This window comes from Pan paniscus, chromosome 9 (assembly GCF_029289425.2).
Source record: "Pan paniscus chromosome 9, NHGRI_mPanPan1-v2.0_pri, whole genome shotgun sequence".
Taxonomy (NCBI): domain Eukaryota; kingdom Metazoa; phylum Chordata; class Mammalia; order Primates; family Hominidae; genus Pan; species Pan paniscus.
This window is the reverse complement of record NC_073258.2, coordinates 86,774,600-86,800,157: the sequence shown is the minus strand read 5'-3', so window position 1 is coordinate 86,800,157 and position 25,558 is coordinate 86,774,600. Positions and strand designations below refer to the sequence as shown.

The 25,558-nt window shown below is 38.9% G+C and overlaps 1 protein-coding gene and 1 pseudogene across 13 annotated transcripts in view; both read right to left on the bottom strand.

The window, feature by feature from the left end:
* The window catches only part of CCDC83 (coiled-coil domain containing 83), a 68,155-nt gene that overhangs the window by 41,067 nt on the left and 1,530 nt on the right, over positions 1 to 25,558 (bottom strand). For 7 of the 13 annotated variants that reach the window (XM_024930814.4, XM_055093811.2, XM_055093815.1 and 4 more), the window contains exons 2-3: positions 16,566 to 16,688; positions 8,432 to 8,516 (exon numbers count right to left, since the gene is read on the bottom strand). In XM_024930814.4, the coding sequence (XP_024786582.1) occupies positions 8,432 to 8,516; positions 16,566 to 16,660 (180 nt within the window). In that variant the 5' untranslated portion in view covers positions 16,661 to 16,688. Of the gene's footprint in view, positions 1 to 8,431; positions 8,517 to 16,565; positions 16,689 to 25,442; positions 25,488 to 25,558 lie in introns of all 13 variants that reach the window. The other 6 variants (XM_055093813.2, XM_055093817.1, XM_055093814.2 and 3 more) reach the window with 1 other exon arrangement.
* Positions 19,764 to 24,697, bottom strand: LOC103784067 (adenosylhomocysteinase-like; annotated as a pseudogene).

Here is a 25,558-nt window from a genome sequence, read left to right as displayed (position 1 = left end):
GAATATCCAAAATCTGGGCAGCGTGTGGTGGCTCATGCCTGTAATTCCAGTGCTTTGGGAGGCAGAGGTGGGGGGATTACTTGAGGCCAGGAGTTCAAGACTAGCCTGGACAACATAGTGAGACCCTGTTTCTACAAAAAATTTAAAATTTAGTCAGGCATAGTGGTGCTTGTAGTCTCAGCTATTCAGGAGGCTGAGGAGGGAGGATCACTTTAGCCCAGGAGTTTGATGTTACAGTGAGCTATGATCGCACCATTGCACTCCAGCTTGGGTGACAGAGAAAGACCCAGTTTCAAAAAATAAAAATAAGAAAATTCAAAATCTGAAATGCTTTAAAATCGGAAACTTTTTTGGGGGGGGGGGATGGAGTCTTGCTCTGTCACCAAGGCTGGCGTGCAGTGGTGGGATCTTGGCTCACTGCAACCTCCACTTCCCTGGTTCAAGCGATTCTCCTGCCTCAGCCTCCCAAGTAGCTGGGATTATAGACGCCCACCACCACACCTGGCTAATTTTTTTTTGTATTTTTAGTAGAGACGGGATATCACCATTTTGGCCAGGCTGGTCTCGAACTCTTGACCTCAGGTGATCCATCTGCCGCGGCCTCCCAAAGTGCTGGGACTACAGGCATGAGCCACTGTGCCCAGCCTAAAATCTGAAACTTCTTGAGTACTAACATGATGCCGCAAATGGAAAATGACACACCTGATGTCATGTGACAGGTTGCAGTCAAAATGCAGGCACACCAAACACAGTTTATTCAGCATCCCCAAGGGGAAAATAAAGTTAACTTCAGCCTATGTGTATAAGGTGTATATGCAACATAAATGAATTTCATGTTTAGACTTGAGTCCCATCCCCAAGATATATCATTCTGTATATGCAGATATTCCAAAATCTAAAAGAATCTGAAATTGGAAACACTTCTGGTCCCAAGAATTTCAGTTAAGGGGTACTCAAACTATGTCAGCATATTTTTCATCAGAAACCATGCTAGCTAGAAGAAAGGTAATAGGAAGTGGCACATTATTTTTTATGTGATGAAAATAAAGAACTGTCCATCTAGAATGCTAGACCCAGTGAAAATATCTAACAAAACATGTATAGGACTTGCATAGTGAAAACTAGAAAACGCTGATTAAAAAAAAAATCAAGATCTGGGCCCAGCACAGTGGCTCTTGCCTGTAATCCCTGCACTTTGGGAGGCCAAGGAAGGTGAATTGCTTGAGCTTAGGAGTTCAAGACCAGCCTGGGCAACATGGTGAAACCCCATCTCTACAGAAAATTTAAAAATTAGCCAGGTGTGGTGGTGCATGACTGTAGTCCCAGCTACTTGGAAGGCTGAGGTGGGAGCCCAGAAGGTTGAGGCTTCAGTGAGCCGTAATTGTGCCACTGCACTCAAGGCTGGGTGACTGAAGGAGATCATGTCTCAATAAATAAATAAATTAAATAAATAAAAATAAAACAAGATCTAAACAAATGGAGAAACATATCATGTTCATGGATTGGAAGACAGCATAGTAAAGATATCCCAATTTTGATATACAGCTTTAATATAATCCCTATGTAAAGCTTAGTAAGTTTTCTTTGGGTCAGGGGGCAAATATATACAAGATAATTCTAAAATTTATATGGGAAGACAAAGGAACCAGTATAGCTAAAATGATTTTGAAAAACAAGAATAAAGTAAGAGGAATTAATTTACCTTATTTCAAGATGTATTATATAGCTATAGTAATCAAGACTATATGGTATAGACAGAGGGGTAGGCATAGAGATCAACTGAAGAGAGTAGAGAACTCAGAAACAGACCCACACAAGGCGGGGCGCGGTGGCTCACGCCTGTAATTCCAACACTTTGGGAGGCTGAGGCGAGCGGATCACCTGAGGTCAGTTCAAGACCAGCCTGGACAATATGGTGAAACCACATCTCTATTAAAAATACAAAATTAGCTGGGCATGGTGGCAGCTGCTTGTAATCCCAGCTACTGAGGAGGCTGAGGCAGCAGAATCATTTGAACCCAGGAGGTAGAGGTTGCAGTGAGCTGAGATCATGCCACTGCACTCCAGCTTGGGCAACAAAGCAAAACTCTATCTCAAAAAAAAAAAATTGTTAATCCTCAAACTTATCCTTATCAAATTTTACTTTATGTATTTTGAGGCTCAGTTATTAGGAGAAAGTGGTACCTCATTGTGGTTTTTATTTGCATTTCTCTAATGACTATGTTGAGCATCTTTTCATGTGCTTGTTAGCCATTTGTATATCTTCTTTGGAGAAATGCCTATTCAATGTCGAACTGATTTTTGACAAAGGTATGAAAGCAGTTCAATGCAGGAAAGATAGCTTTATCAACTAATAGTGCAGACGCAACTGGACATCTGCAGGTAGAAAAAAAAAGAAGAATCTTGATCTAAGCCTCACACCTTATACACAAACTAACTCAAAATGGACCATGATTTAAATGTAAAAGGTGAAACTACAAAAATTTTAGAATAAAACATAGGAGAAAATCTTTGAGATTTAGGGCTAGGCAAAGAGTTTGAAAACTTGACACTGAAAGCATAATCCATAAAGGAAAAATTGATAAACTGGACTTCATTAAAATTAAAAACTTTTACTCTGTTACAGACCTTTTTGTGAGGATGAAAGACAAACTACAGACTAGGAGAAAATATTTGCAAATAACATATCCAAGAAAGGACTAGTTTTAGAAGATTATATATATATGTAAAACTCAAGAGTACAAAAAGTCTAATTATAAAATTAGCAAAAGACAGGCACATGAAAAGATATTCAACATCATTAGCCACTAGGGAAATGCAAATTAAAACCACACTAAGATATTACTACACACCTACCAGAAGGCTAACCTAAAATAGTGCATAGTGGCATCACTAAATTCTGAAGAGGATGAGGAGAAACTGGATCCCTCTTATATGATGGTGGGAATGTAAAAGGTACAGCCAGTTTGGAAAGTAGTTCAACAGTTTCTTTAAAAACTAACATGTAACTATCATACTACCCAGCAATTGAGCTCCTGGGCATTTATTCCAAAGAAATGAAAACTTTTGTTCTTACAAATACCTGTCCATGAATGTTTATATTAGCTTTATGTAAAATGTCCAATAACTGGAAACAACCCAGATGTCCTCCAGGTGAATGGTTAAACAAACTGGTACATCCCCACCATGCTACTAGTCAGCAATACAAAGAAACTAACTGATAACACACACAACAACCTGGATGTACCTCCAGAGAGTTATGCTGAATTTTAAAAAGCCAAGTACCAAAGGGTTACTTATTGTATGATTCCACTTGTATAACATTCCTGAAGTAACGTTATAATAATGGAGAACAGAGTAATGGTTGCCAGGGTCTAATGAGGGGGCAGAACTGGGAGGGGAGTGAGTGGCTTTAAAGGTCACATGAGGGATACTTGTGGTGATGGAAATCTTCTGTATCTTGACTTTCCATGTTAATCTTGTCAATATCCTAGTTATAATATTGTACTGTGATTTTGTAGTATGTTATGAGAAGCTAGGTAGTAGGTACATAGGACCTTTCTATCATTTTTATATCATTTTTATAACTATAAGTTAATCTATACTTATTTCAAAATGAAGTTTAACTAAAAAATGAAGGCCAATGAATATTAACAACTGAAAAATAAATAATTTACTACTCTTTAACCAATTCTCAGATATTCTATTTTCTGAAATGAAATAGATTCATGTTTTGTTTGCTTATAAATAAATTGAATTATTTTAGTTTGACATGTTATTTTAAAATGAAATATTTATAGAAACTTGAATAATAGCAATGGAAATATCACTTGCCAAACTATTGCTCTGCTACTACTTTTTCTTAATATGGACTTTTCCACTTATTTTTGTAGAAGTGGAAAATTCCTTTATCAACTATGTTTTGAATCCTAAGTAAAGATATCTGATTTTACTTATGTTAGTTAATTTTAGTAAGACAACAGTGGCCTCTAAATTCAATCCCAGCTCAAAAATATTTACCATGATATACAGGTAAAAAATTCCAAAGAGTGGTAATTTTAAAACCACTACATACAAGTGACAAAGAAATGTATATAATATACAAAGAAATTTTAGTTTTCTTTCCATACTTGACACAATACTTCTTAAAATAAATCCAGATCTCCTAGATCAAATATTTAACACAATGACTATTCTTTTCAAGCATGTGATATTTTTCATTTACAAAATTAAAAAAAAAATTGTTTAATTTTTACCATTTTAGAGACAGGATCTTAGTCTGTTGCCCAAGCTGGAGTACAGTGGCATGGTCATAGCTCACTGTAACCTCAAACTCCTGGGCTCAAGCATCTTCCTGCCTCAGCCCCCTGAGTAGGTGGGACTACAGGTGCACACCACTGCACCTGGCTACTTTCTACAATTTTTTGTAGAGACAGGCTCTCACTGTGTTGCCCAGGCTGGTCTCAAAACACCTGGCCTCAAGCGATCCTCCTGCCTTGGCCTCCCAAAGTGTTGGGATTACTGGCATGAGCCACTGTGCCTGGCCTGCATAAGCATTATTAAACAATATTTGACATTATATATAAATTTAATATCATCTATATTAAACTTCCCAAACCCCATATGAATTTTGAATGGAAGGAGAATGTGTCTGATAGCATTTGACAGAATTCAATGTCTCAAAAATTATTTTGAGTAATATACAGAAACGAAATTTAGTTAGCTGTATCACTAATGTGCTAAAAATATGTTTATCCTACAAAGTGAGGTAAATAATTACTATTTAAGGTAAGAATAATTATCACATTATAAAAATGGAAAAAGGATATTCAGTAAATAAGCTACAAAAAAAGATTGATTTTGTTTTCATATAAAGTCATGTCACGCTTACCCTTTTAACTTTTTGAGACTCATAAGAACAAGAAAAGAGGCTGGGTGTGGTGGCTCACACCTGTAATCCCAACATTTTGGGAAGCTGAGGCAAATGGATCACTTGAGGTCAAGAGTTTGAGACCAGCCTGGCCAACACAGTGAAACCCTGTCTCTACAAAAAGTACACAAATTAGTTGGGTGTGGTGGCGCATGCCTGTAATCCCAGCTATTTGAGTGGCTGAGGCACGAGAATCCCTTGAAACTGGGAGGTGGAGATTGTAATGAGCAGAGATTGCACCACTGCACTCCAGCCTGGGTGACGGAGTGAGACTGTCTCAAACAAACAAATGAAAAAACAAGAAAGGAAGTTGCCAAAACAGAGCAGAGAGTTCCATTCTACTATTCACCTTACTTTCCCCAGTGATAAGATTCTACATAACCATAGTACATTATCAAATCCAGGAAAGTGACATTAGTACAATGTTATTAACTAAGCTAGAGACTTTATTCATTTCCGTTTGTACATACACTCATTTTTTTTGGTGTACAATATTATGAAATTTATCAAATATAGATATGAAAATTATTAACAAATAGATGGTTATTTGAAGCCATAGTGTTAAGTGAGATGACCCCAAAAAGGAGTGAGAGAAAAGGGTTGAGATAAGAACTCTGCTAAATGTGATAATTAAGGGATGGGTCTAGGCAAAGAGCAGTGAATGAAAAATGAGAAGAAATGGTCAGTGAAGTAGTTAAGATGCAGTGAGGTCCTGGAACCCAAAGGAGAAAAGGGTTTTAAGATAAAGGAAGTGGCTGCTGAAGAGGTGAGAGGTAAAGAAAGGACTAAAAAGAGTCTATTGGACCTGGCAAATTGGTCATTAATAACTTTTGCTAGAGCAGTTGTGGTGGAATAGTAGGAATGAAAGAATGAATGGAGAGTAGGGAAGTAGACAGAGTGAACTACGGAACATCTAATGAGGTAGGTGGAGCAATGAATGCAAACTGAGAGAAAGATAATAAATGGGGTGATAATCCAAACAGAACTAAATATACATAGGAAGAGATGATGTGTAGGAAAGAAGAGGGGCATTTCTGATTTTGAAATAACTGAAGAGAAAACATGAGTCATGTTAAATATCTATGACCTCAAAACATTTTTTCTTCCACTAGTGTTAGCATGAATCAACTCAACAAATATTTATTGAACACCTACTCAAGCTGGACTCTTCTGGAGAAACAAAGAAGTAAGACTGGATTGCTGCTGTCTAAAAAGCTTGCTGTTTAATAATGGAGATATAATTTTACACAATATTCCAACTTAGGTTGGGTGAATGAAAAGGAGCTAACCAAGAAAAAAGCATTCCAGGAAGAGGAAACAGCATGAGTAAAGGCATAAATAAATAGATTGGTTTTTCAAGATTTCAAAGAAGAGATGGTAAGCAAAAGGTGGAGCAGTGATAGAGGCAGGAGGCAGACAAATGCCTAGGCAGATGGGGCCGGTCCCCAGTGAAATCCAACCTTCAAGCTGGAAACAGTCCTGGGTAAATCCTCCAACCATATTGATAACCTGCCTTCCTGTTTGGCGAGCTTTCCTCTGATTGGTCCTCATCCTTCACCTATTTTACTATACCTACCCTTTCCTAATTGGTTTTCTACACTATTGTGCCCACTCTAAAATTTTTTGCATACTCAGAAACCATTCAGCACACAGTCTCTACTCTGAACCCATAAAAATCCCTGGGCTCAGCCATATTGGGAACTTTCCTGCCTTTGGGTAGGGGGACCACCCCTGCATCCCCTCCCTGCTAAAAGCTGTTTCATCACTCAATAAAACTTCCCGCCTTGCTCACTCTTCGCATGTCTGCATGCCTACCTCTTCCTGGTTGTGAGTCAAGAATCCAGACCTAGCTGAGCTAAGGAGCAAAAAATCCTCCATCAGCAGCTGGAGACAAGGTTTGAGAGGTGAACAGGGGTCAGATTTTGAAGGGCGCTGAAGACTTTAGTAAAGATGATAGATTTTATTTTCTGTGCAATAGGAAGCCACTGAAGGATGTTAAGAGATGAGAGGTAAAGTAAGGACTAAAAAGAGTCTATTAGACCTGGCAAATTAGTCATTAATAACTTTTGCTAGAGCAGTTGTGGTAGAATAGTAGGAATGAAAGAATGGACCTGGTTTACAATATTCAAAAGGTAATTTGGTTGCACTGTGGAAAATGTACTTTGAGGGAAGGATGAGTAAGAGATGGTGGTTTAAATTACAGCAATAACAACATAAAAGGAAAGAAATGGATGATATTCAGATACAGAGTTGTAGTTAGAATCTGTCTTTCCTTGCTCCTCACTGCTGGGTCCACTAATGTGCATTCTTGAGCCAATCTTCATGGAAACAAGAACTTTAACTATTTCTGGCTCCAAATGATGGGCTAAGGGGAAAATGATTACTCAATCCTGATTTGTTTTACTTTCCACAACCAAGTCCTGATCTACAAGTCCCTGTGCTGATCACTGGAGGATGTGCATGGGTGCATCGATGGGACTTACTTCTCTTTAGTGCTCTGGATCTCATGTGGAGCCTGCATTCAGGCACCAGGCCAAACTGAGCTTCTGTTTTAGTCCCTATTACAAGTGAATGAACCTTAAAAATCGTGACAGTGTCAGAGTCACAGTTATATTACTGGCTTGTCTTATCCACTAAATATGTACTGAATGAACAAATAAATTAGCCCTATGGGGGAGACAGGAATCCCCATTTTACAAGAGTGAAATTGAGGCTCATACCAAATCTGGCCAAAATGACATCAGCAGTAAGCTGTACAGTCAGGATGCAAACTCAGGTCTCTGACTCCAGACTCTATTAAAATTTGTAGATATATTCTTTTTAGACAGAAGCCAAAATAAAACAGTTAACTGTGAAAGTTTCAGGGCCCATATAAAATAAATGTGTTAAAAGGGGGCACTCTCAGTATTTCATCATTCATGAGATACCTTGAGGGATAAATTGTGTTATCATTGATTGCTTCCAAACTTTATTTCTGTTGATCTTTAGTCCCGATAGTCATATATAGCACCTTTTTGATATTCATTTTAATCTGATTTTATAAAAACAGTATATCATCTTAAATATGCAATTACTAATTTTAACAACTGAGATTGTGCTTTTCAAATGGTATTTACATACGCATACTCTCTGAAAATCTAAAAGAAAAAAGACAAAGAGATTTAAAATGGAGAACCAATGTTTTATAGTTTGGTTAAATAAAAAGTCAAAAGATAAATGTGGTTTCAAAACTTTAAAATTTTGAAGTTAAGATTCAGTGTCTTCAGGGTCTAAATAACATAATTCAACCCAACTTCCACTGACATTATAACTAATATAATGGGAACAGCAGTATCCTTCTGCCTCACATGTATAAAGAAACTTAAATAGATTGTAAATCAATCAATTCCAAGCTTTGAAGAAGATAATTTCCTAGAGTATATTTCACCATAATCCACAATTTTTTAAAGCATGAGTGTAAATATTTAATGACTATATATAGGTTCTAAATTTTATACTCACTCTTTCATGATATTTTTGGTTCTTTTTCCTAAGTGTCTTTATTTGAAACATGAATTGCTCCACGGCATCTTCCTTTATTTGACATCTGAGAATCAACAAAGATAAAATGTGTTAGAATCATTTATCTTAGGAAATGAGAAAAAATTTAAAAAGTATTTGAAGTGAATTATTAAATGTATTATGAAAACACATTTAGGGATAAAAACCTTTCCTAAATGGTTTTGTGTTTCTGAATCTATTTTACTCACTAAAATATATATTGGAGAGAAAACTTCAAAGTTGTTTGGTTTTTTTTTTGAAAAAAAAAATCCCTGTTCATGTTTTATAGTCATAATTTTATACTTTCTAATTGTTTATAAATAATTTAGCCTAAAGGAAAACTAGGAGTGGGCATCCAGAAAACATGCTTTCTAGAATTCTAAAAACATTTAGACAAAAACGACAAACAAATCTAAGACTTTATAAGGGCAAGCACACCTTCTTGAAATACTAAGGTAAACTAGGCTTGCCTATTGGTTCAAGTTCATTAGTGTGCCATCTCTTCTACAAATAATAAAAACTTCTTTCCTGGCACAAATACATTTCTTTAACACTAAACAAGTATTTGTTGAGTGTCTGTAAGGTGTGAAAGAGAGATAGAAAAGTGCAGAAAGACTTTCTTATAGGCTATTTGATAGCTATTTGAGGTGTTAAGTATAGTGTATCTCTTTAAACATGTGCCAGGCATGGTGGCTCACACCTGTAATACCAGCACTCTGGGAGGCCGTGGCAGGTGGATCTGGGTTTTTTTTTTTTTTTTTTTTTTTTGAGATGGAATCTTGCTCTGTCGCCCAGGCTGGAGTGCAGTTGCATGTTCTCGGCTGACTGCAACCTCTGCCTCCTGGGTTCAAGTGATTGTCCTGCCTCAGCCTCCCGAGTAACTGGGATTATAGGCACCTGCCCCCACACCCGGCTTATTTTTCTATTTTTTGTAGAGACGGAGTTTCACCATGTTGGCCAGGCTGGTCTCAAACTCCTGACCTCAAGTGATCTGCCCGCTTCGGGCTCTCAAAGTGCTGGGGTTACAGGTGTGAGCCACCGTGCCCGGCCAGCAGGTGGATCTCTTGAGGACAGGAGTTCCAGACCAGGCTGGCCAACATGGCAAAACCCTGTCCCTACTAGAAATACAAAAATTAGCCAGGTGTGGAGGTGAATGCCTGTAGTTCCAGCTACTCGGGAGGCTGAGGCATGAGAATCGCTTGAACCCAGGAGGCGGAGGTTGCAGCAAACCAAGATCATGCCACTGCACTCCAGCCTGGGTGACAGAGTGAGATCCAGTCTCAAAGTAAATAAATAAAATAATTTTTAAAACTTTATAGTATATCTTGTATCACTATGACCTAATAAATCTTATAACTTTAAATCTGAGACCAAAATAAGGCAACAGAAATGTGTTACCTAAACCCTTTGGCTCAATTAAAAACAAAATAAAACAAAAACAGAAATATAGTACCTCTGTAGTAGAGTGAAGAGTAGTTACAGAATGAGAAACTCTGGTTTTAAGTCTTGCCCTTATCACTTCTTGTCTACATGATCTCAGGCAAGTCAATTCCCTGGGCCTAAATGTCCAAGCTGTCAAATGGGATAAAAATACCTAGCTCCGTCTCAAAAAAAAAAAAAAAAAAAAAAAAAAAAAAAAAAAAAAAAATACCTAGCTCTGCATATTATCGTAAGGATTAAAATAAGAAATCATATGTGAATGTTTCTAGCATAAAATAAATGCTTAGTAAATTTCAGTTGAATTAAACCTTATATCCTTAGCCCTTTCCCCCAGACATCAATTATATTTGTGACATTGTATACTCATTAGAGAGAAAAACTAGGCTCTTTCTTTCCCAATAATGAGAAAATGCAACATTAAAAAAAATCCTTTACTGGTCAAAAAAAGCTCTGTTTGGATACTATGAAACTTGAATTTTAGAGCTGGTTTTCCAGTTCTCTAAGGATATTTAATCTCCAGAAATAAGAGGATTGATGGAGATGAACTCTATGCTTCCTTTACAGTTACAAAATTCTGCAATTTAATATTCCCTTTCAAACAGTCATACATACAATGTAGATTTAAAGAGCTGAAAGGTGCCCAGCATTGTTCTAGGCATTATAGAGATAGTTTGTTTGTTTTTTTGTTTTTTTTTTTTTTTGAAATAGAGTCTTGCTCTGTCACCTAGGCTGGAGTACAGCAGCATGATCTCGGCTCACTGCAAACTCCCCCTCCCAGGTTCAAGCGCTTGTCCCATCTCAGCCTCCCCAGTAACTGGGATTACAGGCACACGCCACCACACCCAGCTAATTTTTGAATTTTTTGCAGAGACGAGGTTTCACCATGTTGGTCAGGCTGGTCTTGAAATCCTGGCCTCAAGTGATCCACCTGCCTCAGCCTCCCGAAGTGCTAGGATTATAGGCATGAGCCACTGCGCCTGGCCTACAGAGATAATTTTGAACAACACCTTCATGATCCTTGCCTTCAAGGAGTACCTTTTACTGGATAATAAGAAGTAAACACATAAACATATTGAAACATATTGTTTACATATTATGATAAATACCATGGGGAAAATAACAGGATATAAGAAGGACCATAAATGGAGGGGACTACTATAGTAGATAGGGCAGCCTCCACAAAATAATAAGAAAATAAGGCTCTATGCTGCCCAGGCTGGGCTTGAACTCCTGGGCTCAAGGAATCCTCCAGCCTCAGCCTCCCAAGTAGCTGGGGTTACAGATGTGCACCACCACACTTGGCTCATCTTTGACTTCTTACCTAAAGCTTACATTTGTGCAAAAATTTTGAAGGAGTGCCTTTTCTATCTCCCGTTTTTCAGGAGATTAAAAAAAAAAGTATTATAAATGAAAATTATCTGAAAAGAACCTATGCAAATGTGCAAATTACTGACATAATTTCTGCAGTTATAAATCTATTAATACTACTTCTTTACATGGGTAGAGCAGGCAAATGAATCTCAAGATGTGGTCTTCATTGGTTAAACTGAGTCTACAGATGGGCTCGTTAATAGACCAATTCCCTGGCTGCAGCTGAGAGCTTTCCTTGGTGATGACTGAGCATGCAACGATTGGGCTGGAGACCATGTGCAGCCGCAGCCCCATTGCATGGGTCATATTTATACTAAGCAAATTATTTGCTGTTTATCTGAAACTCATATTTAATTGGGCATCGTTTATTTCTATTTGCTACAACTGGCATCCCCACACTTAAGCCCACCACCTCTCCCTCAGAGCATTTAGGAGCAAATGGCCTCAGGCTTTGTCTCTTGTCCATTTGTGGAGTGAGCAGTTCAGGATGATGTGAGTGGCAGCAGCAGGCCTCAGTGGGGAATTCTGAGATGCCCTAAATGCTTTGGCAGCTTCACTGGCCCGCTTGTGGAGCTTATGGTAGCTGTGGGTCTAATTTAGCTGAGCCTGTCTTTGAAATCCACTTCAGCCTTCTCTGGCTTCATGAAAAGGTGTGTTTTACCAGGAAGCAGATGAAGCTTAACTTCAGAACTCAACACTATTATGGGGACTTCAAGCATCATTGTTCCTTATACACTTTTTTCCTTTTTAATATCTCCCCCATCTACTCAGTGCCCTAGAATCTGACATGTCACACTAGGTGCTGAAGCAAGTGGGGTGATAATAAAGCAATATACATTAAAGCAGTTTGAAAAGGTTATGGCACTATTCTAAAGCACAGTGATATTAAATTGTTAGTAAGACAATATGTCACCTTTCCCCCACTCTCTATATTGTTAAAATGTTAGTAATGTGTCAATGTTCCCCCCACCCATGCAATTTCATTGAAAATTCTGGGAAGGAAAACAAATAAATTTGAATTCCAAAAAACCTATATTTTTGTGTTTTTTTCTTTAAACCTATAACCATACCCACATGTTTTTATATCTCTATCCATATTCATTGTAGAAAACTGGGAGACAACAAGTATAAAGGAGAAAATAAAAACTACCGTTACTTAGAGATGAGCACTTTATAGATTTAGTATTGGTTTATAGATTTAGTATCAGTTCTTCACAAACCACCACAGAAGTTCATGACCTTATGTTCCGGGAAAGAGTTCCTATATCCATGAAATTACCTGATAAAAGGGCAGGATTGCTTTGTTACAAATGTTTTCAGAATATTTGAACAATTTATACTCACCAGTGGGTAAGAAAGAGCTTGTTTATTGGTGGGCATTTCCTCACTGAGTGTTAGTACGTTAAAAAATTTGTTTCCTGTATCAACAGGCAAAAATAACATTGTATTTGTTTTCATGAGTGTGATTTTGCTTTCAGACAAGATCCGACAACATTTACTCAACAAAGAAACTCTGAGCTCATACTATAAGGCTGTGCTAGATACTAGAGGTACAGAGATGAGTAAAGAATAGTCTTCAAGGAGCTCACAGTTTGTTGAGGGAGAATGAAGCACACAAGACCTGCCATATTTTTTTCCTTCACCTCAAATATTCTAACTGCCTTATTCATATAAAAACACAAATCTGGGCTGGGCGCAGTGGCTCACGCCTGTAATCCTAACATTTCAGGAGGCTGAGGTGGGCTGATCCCTTGAGCCCAGGAGTTTGAGACCAGCCTGGTCAACATAGGGAGACCCTGTCTCTATAAAAATAAACAAACATGGCTAACACCTGTAACCCCAGCACTTTGGGAGGCTCCCAGCACTTTGGGAGGCCAAGGCAGGAGGCCAAGATCAGGAGTTCAAGACCAGCCTGGCCAACATGGCAAAACCCCATCTCTACTAAAAACACAAAAAATTAGCTGGGTGTGGTGGCACATGCCTGTAATTCCAGCTACTGGGGAGGCTGAGGTGGGAGAATTGCTTGAATCCAGGAGGCGGGGGTTGTAGTGAGCCGAGATCATGCCACTGCACTCCAGCCTGGGTGACAGAGTGAGACTCTTGTCTCAAAAACAAACAAACAAATCACTGATCCAAACAAACTTGACTTTCAAAAAAATCTCCATTTTTTCACTCATGACCATATTCTCACCTGTTTCTATATCTATATCCATACTTATTGTAGAAAACTGGGGGCAAGACAAGTATAAAGGAGAAAATAAAAACCATCATTATTCAGAGACGATAATTTTATAGACTGAACATTGGTAGTATCAGCTCTTCACAAACAACCATAGAAGTTCATGACTTTCTCTTCTTGGGATAAATTTGAAAAAAGTTCAGTTGCTCAAAAACCATGAATTAACTATCTACTATGTGCTCACTGCTTTGTTAGGAGCTGAGAGAGATATAAGAGGCTGCCAGGGAACTCCTGGACAATCCTTCCTCAGATGGTGAGAGGAAATGTCTTGGCTATGTGTCATGTGACAACAGTTCTGTCACCGAGGAACACATGGAATGCATAAACTGTCATCAGTAGAGCATGGTACAGCAAGGCCTTGGCTGTTCCGGTTCGTGAGATTGTTTATTTAGTTTTACCAAATACAAAAGAACAAGGGTATGAGATGTTCAGTTTATAACTTGCACTAGATCATGAGAATTTTTAAACGTTTGCCTTTTTGTAAACCTTTGTTAAAGAGGAGAAAGACTGGTTTCTGGTCCACCCAAAAGAGAGAAAAACAGCTGTTAACTGGATGTCACCAGTTACACCATGGGAGCAAATTAGAGACCAGGTTACATTCACAGAGCTTGGCTTTTTGTCCACCTCTCCTAAGATGAGATGAAGAAAGTTTTCAGTTATGTTGAGAAATGAGTATGAATAGTATCTAGTTATTAGTTAATATTATTTCAAGTAGAAAATAAAAGGAAACAGGTGAAAGCCTCTTCTCTCTTGGTGTTCTGATCCCTTCACTCAATCCTAAAAAGTTCATATGAATATATTGGGATCTCCAAAGAAGGAGACAGATTTTCCCTGAATGTTGTTAAGGACAACATACATCTTTTATGGTACATTTTAAAAATAAATCCTTCTTTTAGATTTTAAAATCTAAAATCCTTCTTGGCCAGGTGAGGTGGCTTATGCCTGAAATCCCAGCACTTTGGGAGGCTGAGGCAGGAGGATCGCTTGAGGCCAGGAGTTTAAGACCCAGCTCTACCCAAAATTAAAAAATTAACTGGGCCTGGTGGTGTATGCCTGTCTTCCCAGCTACTCAGAAATCTGAGGCAGGAGGAACACTTGAGCCCAGGAGTTTGATACTGCAATGAGCTATAATCAGGCTACTACACTCTAGCCTGGGTGACAGAGTGAGACTCTGTCTTTAAACAACAACAACTCTCTTAAACAAAGACCTAGTCACTAGCATCATGGGCTCTCCATCTTCAACTTTATACTCCTCTAATAAAAACCCAAGTGTTCTTCTTGATCTGACCCTTGCCTAAATCACCAGCATCTGCTCTTGCCCTGCCTCCCTCACCCTCCCTTTTCTCAGTTTCTGGCCTGTGATAAGCTCTTTCCTACCCTCCTGTCTTCCATAAGTCATGCTCTTCACTGCTCTGTGTTTCCATAATGCCTGTTCCTTTTCCAGAAATCAGCTCAAAGCTTTCTCAAACAAGTTTTTCCTAACTCCTCTGACTAAAGTCCTTTAGTTACACTGTTAAACAGCACCCTACAGTTTTCTTTTATAGTACCTTTATTATAGCCATGTTTTTTTGTTTTTTTTGTTTTTGTTTTTTGTTTTTTTGAGACAGGGTCCCTCTCTGTCACCAAGGCTGGAGTGCAGTGACACAATCATGGCTCACTGTAACCTTGACCTCCCTGGGCTCAGGCAATCCTCCCGTCTCCACCTCCTAAATAGCAGGGACTAATTTTTATTTTGTAAAGATGAGTTTTCATCATGTTACTCAGGCTGATCTCAAACTCCTGGGCTCATCCACCTGCTTTGGCCTCTCAAAGGGCTGGGATTATAGGCATGAGCCACCATACCACCCTGTCATTTTTTTTAAAGCTCGAATTAGTGGTTTATTGTCTGTCTCCCATGCTTCATCAAGGCAGGGACCATGTGGTCCTGTTTGCTGCTACATTCCAGTACCCAGCACTTGACTTGCACTTGGTAAACACCCAAGTATTTATTGAATAAGTACATGAATGAAGTATATTTCAGCCTTATGCAAGAAAAGACTAACACTTATCTATTAATTCTCTAAGAATTACAAATTAAAACACTTACCTTGTGCCAAAAGCTAAGGTTCACAGACCCTCAAGGAGCTATTTGTTGGAATAAAACATAAATATGGAATAAATGTTACCCATGGTTTTGTCTCCAGCTCCTAGGAGTGAGACATTATAAAATTTTATTATTATTAAAAAGAATTTTCTGTAAATCATTTGGATTTGATATGTAGCCATTTAGGAATAATGTAAGTTGGAATGTCTAAGAAATAAAAGGTCACATAAAGGGAAAATTTCTCTTCCATTCTCTCTCTTTTTTTTTTTTCGAGATGGAACCTCAATGGAATCTTGCTCTGTTGCCCAGGCTGGAGTGCAGTGGCATGATCTTGGCTCACTGCAACCTCTGCCTCCTGGGTTTGAGCAATTCTCCTGCCTCAGTCTCCCGAGCAGCTGGGATTACAGGCACACGCCACCATGCCCGATTAATTTTTGGATTTTTACTGGAGACCTGGTTTCACCATGTTGGTCAGGCTGGTCTCGAACTCCCAACCTCCCAACCAAAGCAGGTGATCCGCCTGCTTTGGCCTCCCAAAGGGCTGGGAATACAGGTGTGAGCCACCATGCCCGGCCTCTTCTACTCTCTATAAATGTAAACTAACCATTCTGTGTTGTATTTTAAGAGGTAAGCTAGCAAGCTGTTGTATACATAGGTGAGAGTAACCAATAAACAACTGAAGGAGCCAATAGTACATCAATGAAAGCTGTTTCATAGCAGCTCTCATTTCATTTCATAAAATAGTCTAAGTAGTCATAGCTACTACTTGGACTATGTTATATTCAAAGTTTCAAAAACCTTTAAAAATATGTGCATAGCACAAGAGTGCAATTAGGCCTCCAAACCCACCTCTATTCTTTTGGCAGCTGCTGCATGTATTGTTTGCATTTGCAGTTATATGAGTCTTAACAATGACTGCCTTTTATCTATGGCAACTTTCAGATTTCAGAATAAAAACTTACTGATAGTCTAGAAGTGCTTCACTGGTAGGCAGTTTAATTTCTTTTGGTGGCCCGTCATGTGTATCCTTTTTATTTGCTTTCCCTGAGTTTTCCATTGTGCTGGTTAGCTATTAAGAAATATACCTGTTTAGAAAAGAGACATAGGAAAAGTGAAAAATTCCATCTTTGCCTCCCTACTTTTGTTTACTCTAGATAAGGTACCTCTGGGACTTAATACTGGCTTTCTATCCTGATTGCTTCCATGTCCCCAGATCTAACATTCACCACAATGGTGGAACATCGTGAAATGATTGGATTCTTGATTCTGGTGAATTCCATGTTTAGCCCATGTATAGCATTCCCTCCACCCAAAACTTTCTAAGAGACTCCCTCTCTTATGTTATTCATCTATATCTGTTGCCCCTATCTAGGTCTTTTAAGAGCAAAGAACTGAGCTTTTTCAATAATTTTATTTCTCCACAGTGTCTGGCAGAGAGACATTAATTAAATGTCTATTAATTTTTCAAAGAAAATGAAAACAAAATACAATTTTCTATGAGCACGAAGAAGCTAGGATCCAAAAGACTTAAGAATTAGAATCAGGATCCAAAAAAATTAGGTTTGGGCAGGGTTGTTATAAACAGCAAATAAAAGCACACATTGAAGTACTTTTAAAATGGTTGCGATTTACACATGCGAATAATAATAATGTACTAATAACTGCTCATCAGCTATTAACTGGTTTCATACCAAATAATAAAAAAATCAAAAATACCTTTTAAAAGGGAAAATCAAGACCCACTGTTCACAGATGTTTATAGTAAGCAGGAGAACTTTCATAGGTTTGGTTTGGGTACTAAAGTAGACTTTTCAGATTATAGTCTTCCTTAACACATTTTTATCTTTTAATTTCCACTAATCTTAAAAGAATAAGTACCTAGCCTTAAATAAATGTATCAGTAGTTAAGTGTGGTAGAAAGCATAAAATATAACCTTTGTAATTATTTAAGTGGCTGGAAACTCTCATGAGGGTGGGGATGATGTAATTCTTGTGCACTACTGTATTTCCTCACTAAGCACAATAGACACACAATAAATGCTTGTCAAATAAACACATGAGTGGATGCATGAACGAATCAGGCAGACATGGGCTTTAATCCTAGATCCATCACTATTATCTCTGTGACCCTGAATAGGTTACTTAATCTTTTTGAAGAACTTCAGTTTCATCATCTGTCAAGGGAGAAGGATAACAATTCTACTCTAAGAGCTATTGTAAGGATTAAATAAGCTAATATTTAAAGCACCTAGCATAGTGTCTGAGATATAGAAAAAGGGCATATATCTCTAGCTCTATCTCTATATAGTGCCCCTTCCTTTTTCCCTTCAGTTGTTGCTCCAGGTCAAGCTTCTTCAAATTCTGGGTAACTAAAGCATAGAATGGCTGCCTTCTGCAAGTACGATGATGTGTGGAAAGACTAATCCATAAGGTTTGCTGTTGTCAACCTTCATTGATTTGGATCACTGAATTGGCAATCCACATAGATCTTTGTAGACCATTCAGCTCCAAAGTGGAGAAACTTATTAAAATGAAAACACGCTTTTTCTCTGTAGACATGCTGCCTGCACACTCAGACTTCCAGTCAGGCTGTCTTTATGTCTGTGACTTTTCTAACCAAGTTTGCACTACTCTGTATGCTAACTAATTTGAGCATATACATGAATGCAAATATACCACAATACTTTCCAACTGAAAAGCACACAGATGACACAACAAAAAGATCTAATACATTAGTACGTTAAGTAGTGTCTTCTCAAATATGAAAGTATTGAGAATAATTTAATAGGCTCCCACCAAAAGGTGTCATCATGATACCACCACAGTTCACAGAAAATTATCAGCTAAGAGAAGATTACTCTTTGCTTCAGATGCAGAGTTGAATTTTTATATTATTTTCCATTTTAGAATTAGAATTTTAAACTTGGCTGTTGCACAAAAAGCATACTGACAAATGTTTCATTTTAAAACAATAACTTACCATTTAGTAATAATTTTTACTATAAAATATTTAAAAGTTAAAACCAATGCCAACATTAATCTCTTTCTAAGTCATATGGAAGAGATCAAGTGTTACGGTTTTTACCTGTGGTACCCATCTGGTGCTGGAGGAAAAATGACCTCATCCTGCTCAATTACCTTAGTTATCTGGCTTTTATGTTTTTAACTCTGTGACTAATGTATAATTACTTACCTAACTGCAGCTTATGGCAAAGGATTTTAATAAAATATGAGTGAAAGTGTGGACCCATTAAAGCACAAATGCTTTATACATAAACTCTATTAAGATTCATTGTTTCACACACTTTAAGAAAATTAGTAAGCCAATTGGACTGTCTGCTTAATAGCTGCATTTTTCCAATGGGCTAATGATAGTACCTCAACATCTATTTTTGCATTTGATAATGTGCTATAAATCATGGGGACTTTCATAAACATTTACAAGGATTCACAGTTCCTGACCACCCAGAAGATTTCTCTCAGTAAAGGGTGAGAATCCTAGAAAAATATTCACAAAGTAAATGCAATTATCTTCCAGGAAGGTTACACTTAGAATATCTGACAAATAGACGTCGAATCTGTCAGTAACTACAAACATCTATTCAATGCCTGCTCTGTGCATGGTGCTTTACCTGGCCCCCAGTTATAAAGTATAGATGAGGCAAGACCCTTCTCAGACAGATAGGAAGACAGAAGCACACTGCAGCAGAACTTTAAAAAAATGAGCAGCTTTAAAATTCATTGCAAAATCATGCAGATAATGCTAGGGAGATCTTCATCCAGCATGTGACCTCCCTTTTGTGGCCATGTGTGTTTTCCTCTCCCGACTGTGTCTGAGGTCTCTAAAACATACACTGTGATGTAAGGACAGGTGAGCATCCTGGGTTTGAAAGACTCAGGACTCCAGCCAACCTTTCCAGAATCTACTCCATCATTTTCTGTCATAAAATCTTGCAATAAATATTTCCCAAACGCCTCTCAGTGAAAAGCCAGAAGTTTATTTACTAAAAATGGACATATCACAATCATTTTTTTCATATGTAGTTATCCCATACTGCTTTGGCTCTGCAAAGTTACCTATAGAACACACAGTGTATCCCTTCCTGCACTATCTCAGCATCCTGGCTCAGTATCTAGAAAGCTTAAAATAAATGACTCTCTTTTTTTTTTTTTTTTTTTTTTTTTTTAATGAGACAGGGTCTGGCTCCATCGCCCAAGCTAAAAATGCAGGGTCATTCCAACTTCTGCCTCCCAGGTGCAAGTCATCCTCCCACATCACCTCCAGAGTAGCTGGGATTACAGGCGCATGCTACCATGCCTGGCTAATTTTTTAATTTTTTGTAAAGAGGGGGTTTTGCCATGTTTCTCAGGATGGTCTTGAACTCCTGAGCTCAAGGGATCCACCCACTTTGGCCTCCCAAAGTGCTAGGATTACAGGCATGGGCCACCGCACTTGGCCCAAAATGACTATTTTAATGACTTTGTGAAGGCGTGAATATCCAGAAGCCTCCCAATGACTCCTTTCCTAATTCTGTGGAGGCTGGGAGGGATGGCAGTTCTGCCCTAATACCTTTCTGGACATATAAAATGGAGTTTGAGGTTTGATAGCTAATGTTTTACATACAATGTAGATTAAAATGAAAGATATTTACTTAACAGCATTAGCAATGACAGAAGTTCAGAATAAGATTCCATCAAGGCATGAGTGCATGATATAAAAGATCTCTATTTGGGTGCTAGGAGTCTTGAAGTCTAGTTGTGGCTCAGCCATTAACTAGCTAGAAACTGAGCCATTAACTGCATGGTTTTGAACTGCAGTTCCCAAATTATACTGGATTCTCAGCTATAAACTGTAAGGCTAATAAAAGTAATAGTAGTAGTAGTAATGCAGTACTTCCAAAAGTCTTATTAAAGAGCAATCTAACTTAGAAGGCACATACCTCACTATAATGTTAATTGCAAAGCTGAAATACATATTCAAAACCATTCATGGTACTCATCTTCAACAAAATACAATTCCTTTAATGCCAGTGACACCTAACTACTTCTATAAACCCTCATCTTGGGAATTCAAAAACAGATGTTGTATCCTTTAATATTTAAATTCATCTTGAGAAGCCTCTTCTTATTGTCCTAACTAGTGATAAATAACCTCGCCTTGTGGCCCCACAATTTGTACTTTTTTTCTTCACACTTTATGGCTTGTAATAGACAGTGTCTATTTTTCCCATCTTTGTGTTCATGTTTATTCAATGTTTAGCTTCCACTTATAATGAGAACATGCAGTATTGCTTTTGGGTTCTTGCATTAGTTTGCTTAGGATAATGGCCTCCAGCTGCATCCATGTTGCTGCAAAGGACACGATTTTGTTCTTTTTATGGCTGTGTAGCATTCCATGGTGTATGTGTACCACATTTTCTTTATCTAGTCCACCACTGATTAGCATCTTGGTTGATTTTATGTGTTTGCTACTGTGAACAGTGCTGCGATGAACATGAGTCCATGTGTCTGTTTCACAGAATGATTTATTTTCCTTAGGGTATATATCCAGTAGCGAGATTGCTGGGTTGAATGGTATTTCTGTTTTAAGTTCTTTGAGAAATCTTCACACTGCTTTCCACGTGTTCTTTAATACTCCCACCAGCAGTGTATAAGTGTTCCCTTTTCTGCTAAACCTCACCAGCATCTGTTGTTTTTTGTCTTTTTAATAATTACCATTGTGATTCCTGTGTGATAGTATCTTATCATGGTTTTGATCTGCATTTATCTAATGATTAGTGATGATGAGCATTTTTTCATATATTTGTTGGCCACATGTATGTTTTCTTTTGAAAAGTATCTGTTCATGTTCTTTGCCTTTTTTTTTTTTTTTTTTTTTTTTTGAGACGGAGTCTCACTCTGTTGCCCAGGCTGGAGTGCAGTGGCACAATCTCGGCTCACTGCAACCTTTGCCTCCAGGGTTCGAGTAATTCTCCTGCCTCAGCCTCCCGAGTAGCTGGGACTACAGGCACGTGCCACCATGCCTGGCTAATTTATTTATTTATTTATTTTGTATTTTTAGTAGAGGCGGGGTTTCACCGTGTTAGCCAGGACTATCTCAATCTCCTGACCTCGTGATCTGACTGCCTCAGCCTCCCAAAGTGCTGGGATTACAGGCGGGAGCCACCACACCCAGCCTGTCCTTCTCTTATTTTTAAATGGGTTTATTTGCTTTTTGTTTGCTGAATTAAGTTCCTTATAGATTCTGGATATTACACCTTTGTTGGATGCATGGCTTGTGAATATTTTCTCCCATTCTGCAGGTTGTCTGTTTACTCTGTTGATAGTTTCTTTTGCTGTGCAGAAGCTCTTTAATTAGTCCCACTTGTCTATTTTTTGTTATTGTTGCAGTTGCTTTGGGGAATTTAGTCATAAATTCTTTGCCAAGGCCAATGTCCAGAATGGTATTTCCTAGGTTTTCTTCTAGAGTGTTTGTTGTTTTAGGTCTTACATTTAAGTATTTAATTCATCTTGAGTTAATTTTTGTATGTGGTAAAAGGAAGGGGTCCAGTTTCAATCTTCCACATATGGCTAGCCAGTTATCCCAGCACCATTTATTGAATAGGGGGTTCTTTCCCCATTGTTTGTTATCATTGACTCTGTCACAAAACCAGTAGTTGTAGGTGTGTGGCTTTATTTCTGGGTCCTTTAACCTGTTCCATTAGTTTATATGTCTGTTTTTGTAACAGTACCATGTTGTTTGGATTACTGTAGCCTTGTAATATAGTTTGAAGTTGGGTAGTGTGATTCCCCTGGCTTTACTCTTATTGTTTGGGGTTGATTTGGTGATTAGGGCTCTGTTTTGGTTCCATATGAATTTTAGAATAGTTTTGTTTAATTCCATGAAAAATGACATTGAATGTTTTTCCATTTGTTTGTGTTCATCTCTGATTTATTTCAGCAGTGTTTTGAAATTCTCATTGTAGAACTCGTTTACCTTCTTGGTAAGCTGTATTCCTAGGGTTTGTTTTTTTTTTTTTTTAAGGCACCAAGATTTTTATTTACCCACCTTACTGCTTTTTATTTTTTTTTAACATAAACATTATGGACCAGATTATTCTCTTTTTGACCCAGGGTTGTGATAGGAATTATCTTGTTACAAAGTGGTAGCAGATCTATGCTTGCTTTTATGTTTTTATGGCCCCTCTCAACCTCTGGCTATCAATTCTCTGTCCTTTCTCAGTTGTCCCTTAACAGTCTATTCTAACTCCTATAAAACAGAGACTAAAAGTACCAATCTCATTGTTATGAGGTGGAAGAGAAGGCCCAGCACTAAGTCAGGCTCTCAGGAAAATTCAAACAACAGTTCCTCTTTGCCCTTCAATATAGCTGCTGCTTTTCTGTCATGGGCTGAGGTACCACTGAACCTGTGAACCAAGCACACAGGTATAAGTCCACAGACCGGGTGAATGCCTAGATGGTAAAGTATATGGGCTTTGTGACTCCATTACCAACTTCCAGGCTAAGGAAGGACTGACTTAGTGAGAAGTTCCAAGATCATTGAATTCATAGTTCCCTGTGGCTGTCTCCCTTGTACCCCTATCATGACCAAGGCTTGAGGAGGGGCCTCTCAATTCCCCCTTCCACACTTGGAACAGTATGAGGGATGCAGTAGAGGCCAAAAACTGAGTGACCAGCCCCAGGGAGTCAATAGGGGACACTGACAAACCAATCACAAAGTGGGTGCCATTTGCTCTTAGGGAGGAGAGGCAGGGCCTGGACAAGGACAGCAGTTAGAAGGCGAAGGGCAGGTCTGGCTTTCAGTAGTGGTAGTGATCTGGCTTGAAGGGGCCATCACGGGACAAGTACAGGTAATGGGCTTGCAGCTCAGTCAGCTTGGTCAATTTCACATTCAGCTTGCCCAGGTGGGCTTCAGCCATTGCCTCATTCAGCTTCTTGGGCAGGAAGAGAACCATAACCTGGTACTTGTCTGGGTGGGTCTGCAGCTCAGTCTGCGCCATCACTTGGTTGGTGAAGGAGTTACTTATCAAGAAGGTGAGGTGGCCCATGGCACAACCCAGGTTGACCAGCTGACCCTCAGCTAGCAGGATGATGTGGTGTGCATTCTTCAGCTGATACCAGTCCACCTGGGGCTTGATGTTGACTCTCTCCACAGTATTCTTGTTGAGCCACTTGACATCAATCTCCATGTCAAAGTGTCCAGTGTTACAAATGATGGCATCATCCTTCATCTGCTTAAAGTGCCAGCCAAGGATGATGTTAACACAGCCTGTGGTGGTGACAAAGATGTTGTCCTCCTGACAGGCCTCGTCTATGGTGGCCATCTCATAGCCCTTCATGGCAGCCTGCAGTATGTTGATGGGGTCGATCTTGATGATGATGACATGGGCCTGAAACCCCACAGGGCCTGGGCACAGCCTTTGCCCATGTTGCCACAGCCTGCTACCACTGCTACCTTGCTGGCAATCATCACGTCTGTGGCCCACTTGATGCTATCTATGAGGGACTCCTGGCAGCCGGAGAGGTTGTCAAACTTGCTCTTGGTGACGGAGTTGTTGACATTGATGGCAGGCACTTTCAGGATCCCATTGGCCATCATCTTGTGTAGCTTGTGGACCCCAATCATGGTCTCCTTGAAGATGCCTCACATCCCCGACAAGAGCTGTGGGTACTTGGTGTGGATGAGGTTGGTGGGGGCCCCAGCGACATCCAGAATCACGTTGAGGAGGCCGTCTTTGAAGTATAATATCTGCTTGGTGCACCACAGGTACTCCTCCTCTGTTTCGCCCTTCCAGGCGTACAACTGGAATGCCAGCCTTGGCAGTGGCAGCTGCCGCATGGTCCTGGGTGATGTTGCAGCTGTACCACTGCAGCTTGGCACCCAGGGTAATGAGGGTCTCAATGAGGATGGCCATCTCCATGGGTCCTATGGAGGCAACTGGTGATGCGCGTGCCCTTCAAGGGCTTGGAGGGTCGAGTACAGCTCCCACATGCACGTCAGGCCCGGCATCTGGTTCTCCACAATATCCAGGGCTTTGCGTCCCCAGAAGTCCAGGCCAATGTCAGTGACTTTGTAGGGCAGTTTGTCAGACATGCTGGTGGTGCTTGTGATAGACATGGCTGAAGGGGCCCAAGCCTCGATCTGGGGACAGGCACTGGGGGTATGGCACTGGGCAGGGGGTTCCCAGGTAGTTTATTCATTTTGTGGCTACTGCAAATGAGATTGCACAGAACACATGTTTAACTCAATTAGAAATGGTCTCCAGTAAATGTTTTTAAAAATCCTGAATTAATTTAAAGCTATTCAGTGGTAATAGTACCACCTAAAACATTAATTTTAAAAATTGAGACCTCTTTTCATATTGATTATGTATATATGATAGGGACCAAAATCGTTAGTGTTAAAATGTAAAATTTGCCCGGTTTGGAAATATGTTAAAATCATATATTAAAATCAAGGTATTTAAAAATATCTAGATGAGTGACATTTTCAAGTTTCACTTGGATGACTGATGATGTACATTACATTAGCATGTATTTTCTTCACCAAATCCTTTAGTCATGGCACATTTTTCTACTGCAGTACCCAAAGATATTGGAGTCTTAGCTTTAAAATTAGTCCGTCTTCTGATCCAGAGTTGCTAATATCAAATAGTTTGAACTGCAGTATATTACACTAACTTCTCTAGTAACCAGAACTACATTTTTTCCCACTCTTACTGTCCTTCAGTTTTAGAATTATCAACAAAGAAAAGAAAAATAACTATGAAAATATTAGTATGAGGATAAGGGAAAAATATGCAATAATAATGGTAGAGAACAAAAAGGCTTCTTTCTACCTTCAAATAGCAGTAGTGAGTCTAAAGAGGATCTTCTGGAGGTGGCTGTAAGGCAATCCATGAGCAATTATCACATAGACTGATAAATACCCAGTCATTATTTTTCTCCTCTGTCA